Raw genomic sequence first — 12,561 nt, forward strand, 5'->3', positions numbered from 1 at the left:
TTCCGCAATTGCAAAAGCAGCTAACAGGGGAAAAAAAAAAACGCATTTGTACCACCCTCCCCTGACTATCAAGCTTCAAACTTACATTTAAAGGTTGTTTGGGTGACTAATTTAGATTTGGATGCTGTAAGTATATCTGTGTGAGTACCAGGTCAGGCATCAGGGCCAGGTGTAGGACTAATCTTATTCGAGTCTCCTGTTTATTGGCATGTACTCGGCTCTGCCCTGCCAAATGGAGTGATGCTGCTTGACAGATAATCTTGGAGAAAGGTTACACGTAATTGTTTTATACTTTATTGGGTTAAATGTGTCTAATTGATTTAAAAGATCCCTTTAATTGTTTAACTTTGATTACAACTGTTCTCTTTCTGAGGGAAAAGGAGGAATCGAAATCCAGGACGATGAGGAATATTTTTGATGATCTAATGGAATGTCCTTTCACAACTCATTGTTCCCTTTAATATCATTCTCCAACCTCAGTCGGAGCAAGCATTAGAATGATTTAAAAACTAGAAAGTGGGTCAATGAGAGCATTATGAAAGGCAAAATGATAGCAGAGATGTATCTTCTTCTCTTTCTGTCACTTAGACCTCTGTCGCACACTATAATACTCCAAACCATCCTCAGTAAAAAGAAAAAAGCAGCACTCACTTTAACCCAATAAAGGCAACCATCTTGCTGACTCACAGCAATAGCCTTCTTAGGAGGGATGCCAAGGATATTATGGAAATGATTCATTAAAGGCCAAGGTTTTAGCTGGTTTCATCCAGCTTTCAGGGCAGCCTGACAGTGGGACATTTGATCTAGATTGCAAAGTGGCCCATTTCCCTTAGACATCACCACTGCAGTCTGTTTCAAGGGCCTAGCTCTGCCTCTAAGCATCCTGGCCATGGGGCAATCAGCTGTTCCCATATCCAGCACTAGTGTTTACAATTAGAAAATGTGTGTTGTTTTAGGAGGGAAACGAGCACCATTTTGGACAGGCAATGTAAGCAGAAGATTACCTCGGAGCCCGATAGAAATGAATCAGGTGTAGACTGATGGCGGCCACGGCTCATTAAGAAGGAATGTGTGTGTGCTTAATTGATGCACTAATTCTCAGCCACTCAGGAAATGGCCCTTGGGTGGGTCTTCCAAATGGCATGCAAATATTTACTATGGACACAAACATTTTTGTAAGCACATCCATGAAAGTCAACGCCTGTAAAGTGAGGGGAAAGATTGTCCAGGTCCTTGATACAGTGCAGTGATATCATCTCTCAGTCCTCCGCCACTCAGCTGGGCTCTGAAACACTTAGATGACTCATCTGCGTGCATGAATTCTTCTATGCTCCCTTTCTCTCTACCCCGAGAACTCCTTGTACTGATGAGTTCAGATGAAGTTAAAATCCGCCCCCATGCTTCTCATCAAGGCCAGATGCAGGCCAAGAACTTCAGCAGTCAGGTCCCATTTTGTCCTAGTCTGAAATGGTAGCATTCAGCCATCATGCTCTGTTGTTTGTCTGTTCTGAGTAGGATGCTTTTTCCCAATGGATTGCCCACATTGCTTAACTTTTCAGCTCTGATGTATCATATTTCCTTTATGGCGCTGTACATCTATGGGTTTCAGTGTGTGCACTGTGAATGACTTGTTTGGTCAGTGCAACCAAAGAAGTGGGTCACAGCGCCCTAGTTCTCATTGTGTGGGCATGCATGTTTGTGCATACTCCATTTCAGCGTTATTTTGTCCTGACTGACTTTATCTGCAGAAACACTTGCGTGCTCTCGCTCTCCCGCTGTTTAGTAGCATGTTGCTCGCTTGTTGAACCTCTCTCAAGGTGAACAAGAGCTTTTAATTCTACTTTCCACTCGCGCACACGCTCACTTGTGGAGGGCTTGGAAGAACCGCATTTGGTCAGGGAGCTTATGTTTTGTCTTATTTAATCATGTCAGGCCATATTGAATTTGCAAATAGCGGTCACGCCGCATGTGTAAGTGAGCTACCCCGTTGAGTATGTGCAGCAGGACTAGGCTGCAGATTACATGATATAATAGTGTTTAGGCATCGCCTCTCCTTTTAAATTCCTTTAACCTTGACTCCCCTTAAATGCAGGGAGAACACATCTGCCAGGCTGGTGTCAGACATTAGTAATACACACCGCTCAGGCAGCATTGTCACTTTTTATTAACGCCCAGAGCTTTGCATGGACACCAGCTGTTGCATCAAGTGGAAGAGCCTTGGCGGGATGAATGACCTTGACTTTATCTGCCACTCTTTTGGCTCTTCCCCCTTTTTTAATTCTTTTGTTTCTTCACCTACATTTTAAATGGATTACCGTTCCTGACGATGATGGTAATTTAGAATCTCGCTTTTTGTAAAATGAAAGAAGACTGCATCGCTACCTGGTGTATTCGTGTCCATGTGCCTGTGGTCGGTGGAGGAGGTATAATCTTTAAGGCAGTGAAGGGAATGAAATTCACATTTTTAGCGGGAATTGACAAATGTTCAGCCTTACTGGCTATGAGAAGTGACTGGCAGATCAGTTTAAGAGAAATCCTGTGGCACCCTCGCATGTCTTCCACAGTGAGTCATAAAGACTGCAGGCTCGCAGTTTGTACAATAAGTTGCCAAGGAATTACCACCAAAAAGTTTGGGCAAACTAACTTAATGCAATGCTTCAAGCTGTGCCAATGACAAAGCTGACAAAGGCAAAGTAGATAACATTCAAACTAGTGAGAGCACGCAGCCAGCCCCCTCTGCTATCTTTCATTTGTATCATGAAATTCCTGGCACTAGATGACCAGTTACTTTCCATCGTCAAGAATAAAGGTTCCAGAAATGGGATAAATCCCCTGTGCCCAAAATCTGCTGGAGATACTTCTTGGATGGAACTTCATCACAGTTGGTTTATCTTGTTTTATGTCACACAATCAAACTTGTATTTGTTCGAACAAATAACTTTGTCCAGTAAGCTGTAGTTTTTTTTTATAGATTTCCAGTTACAAAGAGAGAATTAATGTTTCATTATAAACAGACAATTAGATTTCCACTTAAAACAATAATTGCAACAAAAAAAAAGGACTTGGTTTGCTGCAAGTTAGAGTTCGGAAGGTCAGACCTTAAAAAGCAATCCGAAGTCAGCCAAGAAAAATTCTAATCACTCGCTGTGATTTTAGGATGGAATTAATCTGCATGGGCACATTTTTCTCAGCCCTCTGGTACTGCCATGCGTCTTTTGCATTCAAGACGGAGGCTGAGAGGGCAGTGACCTTTCCTGTTGCTTGTGCCATTTTTAAGTAGCAGAGGAGTGAGAAAGCGAGAAACAGATGAAGAATCAACTTTTCAGGGTATGATGAAGCCTCAGCCTTCCCCTGTCACTTGCCCTCCCTCCCGCGTGTGGATGACTGTAGGGGTAAAAATCACTTTAGAATGGTGCCTGCTCTATCATTGGCTGACATTGTCAAGGATAATGGATAATCACCACAGAAACTGTGGAGCAGCTCATTGGTGCTGTAGTGTCCCGTGGTGGGGGAGGGGGGAGGTCAGGCTTTTTGGGTGCCACCACCAATGAGATGACATGTTAACAGATGTGTAAGGTCATTTTCAATGTATACACTGGGGGAGATAATGTAATAGTAATGCACACATTCTCAGTGAGGAAAGGAGGAAGGCTGCATGCTTTAAGGGCTCAGTATAGAGGACAGTTCTCCCTATATTAAGGTTGTGTATTTCTTAACAGTGCTTAGTCACTGTGGTGAACACTTTCTTGTCTTTGCTTTAGCAGGACTTTTGACACAGGCTCAAATGTCCTCACTTTGCTTGAAGAGTATTTTGTATGAATGGTGAATGCAATAGCAGTGTTGGGTATATTTAAACTGATATAGTGCAGTGTCATAGTATCCTTTTACTGCCTTGCCTGCTCTTTATAGAAGTGTCTTTGGGCAAAAACATAGACAAGGTCAACTGTAATTCCAAAGGTTCACTGCCAGCAGCAGAGAGATTAACAGAATTCCCCATGTTGAAACTGTGTCAGCGTTTCTTTTCCATTTCCATTTTTCCCCTCACAGACTAGAGGGCTCTATCACAGCATATTAGTCACTTTGCCAAGCCATTCTGAAGGTAAACATGTTTACTTGTTTACTGCGCTGATCAAACGTGGTGTTACAGGCCGTTCCGTTATGACAGCGATAAGCTCACTGGCGGGAAAATAGTCATAATCCTGTGCATCTAAGATTAACATGACAGCAGATGTCAGATGGTCCAGTATGACCAGGTTGGCTTTTGTTGTGTTCAGATTAAGGTCAGCAGTTTAAAGATGACCTTAAACTGTAATCGATGCTGATAGGCCAAGATCAGTTGACTCATTTTATTCTATTTTGAGCGGGACAGTCTAAATACTCTCGTCAACTTGTGAACCTTTGGTTTGAAGACGTCTTAAAATGGCCAACCTGGTTGTTTTCCTTCTGCTATTCAGACTTAATTGTACACTAATCAATTTAAATCCAGCATCTAATCCAATTTCACTTCCAAGGTGGCATTAAAAGTGCCACCCAGTTGCCCTGACTGTCATGACCTGATCCTGTCATAGCCTGTAAACCTTGACCTTGGAGATGGATTTCAGCCTCATTAGGAGGCCGGTGCCTGGTTGTTTCTAGCCCTTGCCTCAGCTCTCTGTGATGTATTTAAGCTGGTGGCTGAGCAATTTGCCATGGCCTTTCGTCATAATCAAGGGCTGCTGTCCTGTCATGTGACCTGTTATGTTAGTCCACTCAGCGGACGCGAAAGGTGAGGACGGCTTTGGGAAAGGACACGGACGGCAGCTGAGGCGAGGGGGAAACTCTGTATTAATTAACCTTTATGAGATGTGGCCAGGACTGTCTGAGGTGTCCTGTATCCACGGAAACCACGCTGACAGGGTTCAGAGCAGAGGTCTCTTAGGGCAGCACTGCTGACACTGTCATGGCAACTGGCACAATGCTCACCCCGGTGTCACTGTTCTTGCCCTCCTGACAATGGTATGGTGTGACAGGTGCACCTGATCCTTAAGCAACCCATAATACACACACTAAAAACACACCAAGACTTGACAGTTGAGTGCAACTTGTCTGTTAGCCATGTCCTTATAATGTTTCTCTACTGCTTTTGTACTGTTCTTTTGAACTACAGTCCCGTCACATCAAGTCAGTTTGAGTTTTGCTTTTGTCTTCTGATTTAAAAAACAGCTCTGGGTCAAAAGAGCTAAGCTTGCCTGGACAAAGCAGTAGTGAGATCTGCATGAACATTTATCTATGTATGTCCTCATCCTTAGGTTCGTTCATGTATCTAAGCATGAATTCTTAAATACTCGCTTGTGTGGGTGAGTGGGTGGGTGGAAGTTGCTCTACAGTGGGCTGCGCCGTGTGAGATGCAGCTGAAGTGCATAAGGAGCAGGAGGTGGTGGAGGGGGATAATCCACTGAAATGACAAGCTGCAGAAAGAATTATGCACAGCTCTCACAAGGCCCTTCACTTTTGAAAGACTTTGCTGTGAGAGGCTTACTGCTCAAGACCTGAATGTTTTCAAGGTAGTGGGTTTGAATTTTCAATTTGGATCCAATCAAGCCTAATCTACATTTGTCGTCTGTCGGGTGGCTGTGAGGGAAGAGTGCAGAGCAGAGAAAGAGCCGTGTGCAGTCAATCTGAAATGTTGCTAAGTAACAGAGATGGCAGACAAGGTGGTGAAATGAATGTGATATAGTGCTGTGCAAATCCTGCTTCTCACACGTTTTCTCCTTTTCTCTCTTTATTTCCCCTACCCAACAATCCCTCCCCACCTCCTCTCTCTCTCAATCACTCCCATAGGTCCCCCCTGTGAGATCTGGAGAGCTGAAAGGCGCCGCTGACAGGACCAAAGCCAGGCCGTAGGACCGAAATCCCAAACATCCACAACCACGGAATGTATCAACATCTCTGTGGTGAAATCCCGCTGACTCCTTGCACTCTTCTCACATAAGCCTGAAGCTGGACCTTCTGAGATCCTGTAGCGGTTAAAGGCGTACAACAATGCCTGGGAGGCCCACCTGCCCCAGAATGCTTCCAAGCATGGTTGCTGTTTCGCAACATTGCTGATTGTACCCACTACAGAGAAGGATCCTGTCCAGCCAGTGTATCCTGTATCCTCTTCTGGTGCAATATTCTGCCCTCTTTTTGGTATTTAAGAAGGACATCCCATTGTCAACCAGATGACCTAGATGACATTTACTTCCCAGTAGCATTGCTGAGCTATACGAGGGGATCTGAGTATTGAACATGACTCATGGGGAGGAGCCTGGCCCTGAGACACACAAGGATTCAGCTGTTCTAACTTATCTGGAAGGTTTACTGATGCATCCAGTGGTGGCCGGGCCTGGGGCCACGGCAGGTGGGAGGTCTGAGGCTGCCCACAGCAATCAGGAGCAGGGCGACAAGGTGGGCGGGCCCTTCCAATTACCAAACCATGGCCCAACAGCACCTAAGACTGGAACCAATGGGCCCACACTAGGCTCATCACAGCACCTGAAGAAGGCCCGCTTGCTGCGCTCTGGAGCTTGGAATGATCCGGGGAACCAGCGGATGATTTCGCCCCCGATGGAACAGAATGGCCAAGTAGGAGGACTACAAAATGGAGCCCTTGAGGGATCTCCTCATGCTGGAGAGAGCACCCTGTTGGCTTCCCTGCTTCAGTCATTTAGCTCACGGCTTCAGAGTGTGGCAATGTCTCAGCACTCTAATAAGTCCCCCAGTGAGTGTTCCTCACCATCCAAAGCACCACCTGCAGACAAAGAGCCACAACCTGTTTATGGGACAGCTTCAAGCCGTTTGAAGGGCTTAATGAGAAAGAGCAAACTTCAAAACCATAACAGCACCCCTTATAGTCGCAGGGGACACAGTCAGGACAGGCCCCCAGAGTCACCCCGGTCAGCACACAGCGCCACTCCTCCTGCTGCTCCCACAGCTAATGAATCAGTGTCTTGTGCAGAGCGTTTGAAGGCAGTGGCTAATATGGTGAAAATCCGTTCAAGTCCAGCACCTTCACCCAAGCCTAGTGTGGCCTGCAGTCAACTGGCACTGCTGCTGTCCAGTGAAGCCCATCTCCAGCAGTACTCTAGAGAGCATGCTCTCAAAGCCCAGCTCTCAGGAAGATCTGCCAGCGAGAGACTAGCTGCCATGGCAAACCAGCAGCACGGCCCAGACAAAAGGCCACCAAGTGTGGGGGGCACTCCAGACACACTGAACTCCTTAACAAACCAAAATGGAATGACAACAACAACCACAGTAACAACAACACTCCCTCGAACGGCCCTGTCCAGCCCACAGAGCCCCTCTTTGCTGCGTGGCCACAGCCAAAGCTCCCCACCTACTCCCCCACACGCTCCAAGCCACGTTCACAGCCAGCCTCCAAGGGAGAAGCGAGGTTTTGACACACGTCCAGCTCGTCCCCCTCAAACATGCAGCAGCCTGCTGCTGCTGCTACTGAACAACCACAACAACCAGAAGCAGCTGACCAAGAATGGGCACCTGGAGGACATTGGTGGCATTCTGCCACCAAGCGGCTCCTCTTCAGTCACATCGGACAGTGAATGCTCCACCCAGGAGAGGAGTTTCACCAAGGACAGCAGTGATGCAGAGAGCTCCTACTCCAGTTGTTCTCCCATTGACCTCTCCATGAGAGGGCGTGTCAGTATAGACACCGGGCCCAAAAATACACCCCCTCCTTCTTCCACCTCAACTTTTTCTTCTTCTTCTTCTTCTTCCACAGTGTTTTCTTCCACCCCAGTTACATTCTCTCCGCAAGTTTCTAATCAGCCCTCCACCACATCTTTTACACCATCCTCTATTGCAGTCTCCTCTGTTTCCTCTGCTATGTCTTCATCCTCTTCTTCTTCTATTTCTACCTCCTCTCTGGATAAACTAACAGAATCTTTAATAAACAAGTGGAAGCCAGAGCCATCAGGATCAAATGTGTCCAAGAACAAGGAGCCTGAAATGAGCCCAGACCTGAAACCCCACCCTAAGCTCACGCTCATGCAGCTTCTTCTTGAACGCAGAAATAATGAAATGGTTAATAAAGGCATAACTAAACAGGATATACCACTTGATATAACTATGGCCACCATGTCTCGAAGCCAGCAAAAAGGGCACATGCCTTGGGAAGAGACCAGAACAGAAAGCCCCCTGGAAAATCCTGCAGCCCCAGCCCAATCTGTCTACTCACTTAATCGTGAGCCAAGTGGTGCACTGTCCCCATATCCCTACCCATCCCCCAATGTCCAGTCCAGCCCACTTGATTTGTGTAAGTCTAAAACCTTCCCTGCTGAGAAGGCTTCAGAGCCTGCCTTCAGTGCCAGTAAACTGTTACAGAATCTGGCTCACTGTGGCACGACTTCTTCCTCCCCACCCATCCCCTCTGGCAAAGTGCTGGGCCAGGAGCTTGATGCCAGCAGGCCTCTTGCCCTCTTGGAAAGGCTCAATGCTCCACTCCACAGGACCACCACTACGCCACTTTCAGACGGAGCTTCAGGCAGTGGTACACCATTCAGTGGCAAGGAGTCTTCTCCTCCTTCTTCTTCACAAATTGAGAATCTCCTAGAGAGGCGCACTGTGCTGCAGCTCCTTCTAGGAACCGGTTCAGCTACTGCTACAGCCGGCCGCAAAGATAGGGCCAGTGGGAGTGGCAGGAGGAGCGTGGAGGTGGCAGCGGGATGCTATGAGAAGAGCCCTGCAGCCTCCATCATCTGTGACAGCTCCAATGGGCCCCGTTTGGATGTAAAGGTCAAATCAGAGCACACAGAGGAGGTAGGACCATCTTTTGCCAAGTCTGACGACTTGAGTGGAAAAAAGAGACTGAGTGGTTATGAGAAGACTAGCCCCTTCTCAGATTCTCAGCAGGACTTAAAAACAGACCCAAGGCCTGCAGAGGTCATATCAAAATATGGCCTTCTCAGCCAGCTGCTTAAACAACAGACTGCTACCTATTACACCACTGCTGCTATGCAGACTGAGTCACAGTCCAGACAGGTTAAAGAGGAACAGAGAGAGTATCCAAGCCCCAGTCCAAAGAGAAGACGTGTCTGCTCTGAACAGACTGATAGTTTGAATAATATCAGCTCTCCAAGAGCAGTGGACAGTGGTACCACACACATTTTCACCTCTTCTACTGTTCAGATTGAGCCTGACCTTCAGAGGAGTCTGAAGGAAGAGGAGGTTCTAAACCGGAGCCCACCAAGTGAAACCCTCACCAGAGAGAGTCGAGGTTTCAATGTGCTCAAACAGCTGCTGCTCTCTGATAACTGTCTGAAGGAACTGTCCCAGCAGCCACGTGGGGCGCCAAGTCCCTCTGTCCTACAGGCCAATGGCAAAGCTAACGGTAACATTCTCAGCCAGCCTGCCCATAATCTAAACTTCCTCCACCTACCCAGCTGGCAACCCCATGGTTCCCTAAACTCAGGGCTTCCAAGTAATTTAAGACCACTGCCCACCCCTCCTGCAGGTGACAGCCCCATTCGCACCCCATGGAGCCGCCATCCATCTCCATGGCCTGTCACACAAAAACGGGACCCCCATACTCTAGTCAAACAAGAACCCGAGAGCCCTGTTCGGTGGTGTAGTCAGGAGAAAGAGGAGGAGGAGGAGGAGGGTTGTGACTCAAACCCAGACTCTCCACGGCTCTCGCGTTCCAATCCCATCCTTTATTACATGTTGCAGAAGGGCAGCCTTCAGCTGAGGAAGGAGGTGAGGGATCAGGCAGAGGGAGCCCAGTCTGCGGTCAGAGTTAAAGAAGAGCCAATCAGTGACATGCATGCCTATGAACGCAGTCTGAGCTCCACCCCTCAATCCCCATCCCATAATGACAAGCACAGCCATGAGAGCCAGAGGCTGAGTCAGTCGTCTGAGTAGAAGTTGTATCAACAGAATAAAATTCATGGACACTTTTTTTCTTTCTTTGAAAGACTTGCCAAATTGGTTTGATTATAAAATATTTTCTTTTTTCTTCTTTTTTTTTTCTAATTGAAAAGCATATTTGTATTGCTGTTTCCGTTTTAAATGGTGAGGTCATGGAATGGTACAAAAGAGGTCTATTTCAGCAAAACACCTAATTGATACAACCAAAAACAAGTAGACATCACAAATTTAGCTCTTTCCATCCATGTACGTATCATGCACTGCATTCATTTCTTTGAAGAGTCCTCCTTTACAATTTCCTCTTCTTTTACACTTGAGGATTTCTATCTGAATTATATACATATCTCTTTTCCTATGTCCTCTTTGTTGCCTCTCATAAAACATTAAGAGAGAACATTTCAAGCAACATTTATTATTGATGATTCAAAAAGTGTTAGTGCTCAGTTCAGTGGACATTTATTTATTTTCCCCATCAGAACATTTTCAGATAGACAGAGCCCCATTCATTTTACATAAGATTCCAAAAAAAGTCGTTCTCCAGCAATCGCAGCGCTCTATTACAACAATGTACATGATAGATTCATTCAAAGGAGGACCTTGAAAACAAAATTCACGCTGCTATATATTCAGCAAGGATTTTGCCATGATGAATGCTTTGTGTTGCTTCTCCTCCAGATTCATGGTGCTGTATATTTACCATTGGAGAAAGAATATATTATTGGAGGTTTAAAGGGTAACAACTCGCTGTGTTTTGCTTTTGTTTGAGCTGAACCTTTAAGGCCAACATTCGACAGTGCAAATTCAGGGTAATATGTTTGCAGATTGTGCAGTTCTGAGCAGATGGGTCAACAGAGCGTGTGTGGTGATTACAGTTGAGCAACTGTGTGTAAACAGGTTTCTGGAGCAACAGTTAAAAGGCAGCATTGTCTGAGCAACTTATCTTGCCATCCTGGTAAAACCCACACCACTTTTCTTTATGCACACGGCGCTTTTCTTTTCATGTCAAATAAAGACTACCTAGAGTTTGCACTATCGAAACAGAGTTCTTGGTGTCCATTTCAAAATACTTTAATGGCATGTAATGAAAAAATGTCAGTATTGTTATCTGTTGAGAATTTGACGATTTGTGATATATTTTCCTTTCTTTTTTTTTCATTATTTCTGAACTGTTGTGGTTTCCGGACATCTTTTATTTTTGTGGCAATCTCTTCTTCATAAAATGTCAAAAGAATTGCATGATAATAAAGAGACGACCACAGGTACTTCTTCTTCGTTTTCTAAGCAGCTGGATATGTGTACCTGCCCCCCCACCCTGAAAAATCACTGAGACATTTTTTTGTGTCTTGAGGGATATCTGGTATCTAGCTCCTTATTTTTGATCGTACTGTATTCTGTTCAGTTGATTTCACACTGCTTTGTCCATTTAGTCTTGTGATCTTTTTAATACATTTACTGATGACATACGTCTCTTCGATTATTAAAACATTTTCACAATGGTTGAATATATTTGTGTAAATAGTACTTTCAGTATGAAAGATAACTATTTTGTAATGTTTAAAAAAAAAAAAAGATATTACCCTAGTTTTTAATGCCCTGACATGTAAATACGAATTATATGCGTACAAGTGTACATACTAGCAGAGGATGCTATGCCCATCTTTTCTTTTTTTGGCTGGTTTGTTCTTTGCATGTGTCTCTATGTGGTAAATGATAATCTAATTCTGCGCTGTGTTGTGTAATAATGTCTGACTCTCCTCACTGCTGCCTGTTGCATGCAGACGCATGGGAACTACCTGTGTATCCCTACTGGTGATGGGGGAAAATGTCAAGTCTTAAAATAGGTCTTTTTTATCACGGGAGAGAGAGGTTGGCTTAGAATATGAGCAGTCCCTAAATAACCACAGACTGTTGGGCAAGTTGATTTAAAAAATGTGTGAAAAATAAATGTGCATTGAATATTTTTGTGATTTTTTTCTTTTTTTCTTTTTTCTTTTTTTTTCTTTTTCTTTTCTGTTACTGGTTAACAAAGCTCTGTGAACGAGCACAGGGCTCTAGTGGGGGATTGACGTACAATCATAGATCTGCATTGTGCATCTAAGAAATACATTTGTAGCAGCAAATATATATATATATAAATATATATATACACATATATATATATATATACACATATATATATATATACACATATATATATATACATATATATATATATATATATATATATATATATATATATATATATATATATATATACACATATATATAAATATGTTGTTGTTTTTTTTTCATGTGAAGACCTGAGACATTATTTCACTTATTTTTTATGTTTTCATTTTTGGTGTTCATTTGCACTGATATCTCAAAAATAAAGTACTAAAATGCATGACCTAGTATGGATGTGTTCCTCTTTTTCCACTTTGCAATGATTTTCTCAAAAGGAATGTGGAAGAACATCACATTTGTTAGATGCTACCTGGGGCGTTACGTGAGCTTAAATGTTTCCAAATTCGTGTGAGTGGCCACTTTTAAAGAGCATCTTGATAAACCAAAGCGACCTTTAGGGAATCTTGATGTTCCACCGTGGGCCAAGTCAGACTCTGGCTTCACGTTCAAGAATGTTATTATTTTAAAGAGACATCAAAGCCAAAAAGCACTTTC

The 12,561-nt window shown here is 44.4% G+C and overlaps 1 protein-coding gene across 3 annotated transcripts in view; it reads left to right on the plus strand.

Moving 5' to 3' along the window:
• nrip1b (nuclear receptor interacting protein 1b) overlaps positions 1-11,860 on the plus strand; it is a 37,540-nt gene extending 25,680 nt beyond the window's left edge. For all 3 annotated transcript variants that reach the window (XM_075486496.1, XM_075486497.1, XM_075486498.1), the window contains one exon: positions 5,821-11,860. In XM_075486496.1, coding sequence (XP_075342611.1) covers positions 6,268-9,894 — 3,627 coding nt within the window. In that variant the 5' untranslated portion in view covers positions 5,821-6,267 and the 3' untranslated portion in view covers positions 9,895-11,860. The remainder of the gene's footprint in view (positions 1-5,820) is intronic.
• The last annotated feature ends 701 nt before the right edge of the window (positions 11,861-12,561 follow it).

This window comes from Odontesthes bonariensis, chromosome 16 (genome assembly GCF_027942865.1).
Source record: "Odontesthes bonariensis isolate fOdoBon6 chromosome 16, fOdoBon6.hap1, whole genome shotgun sequence".
Taxonomy (NCBI): Eukaryota; Metazoa; Chordata; class Actinopteri; order Atheriniformes; family Atherinopsidae; genus Odontesthes; species Odontesthes bonariensis.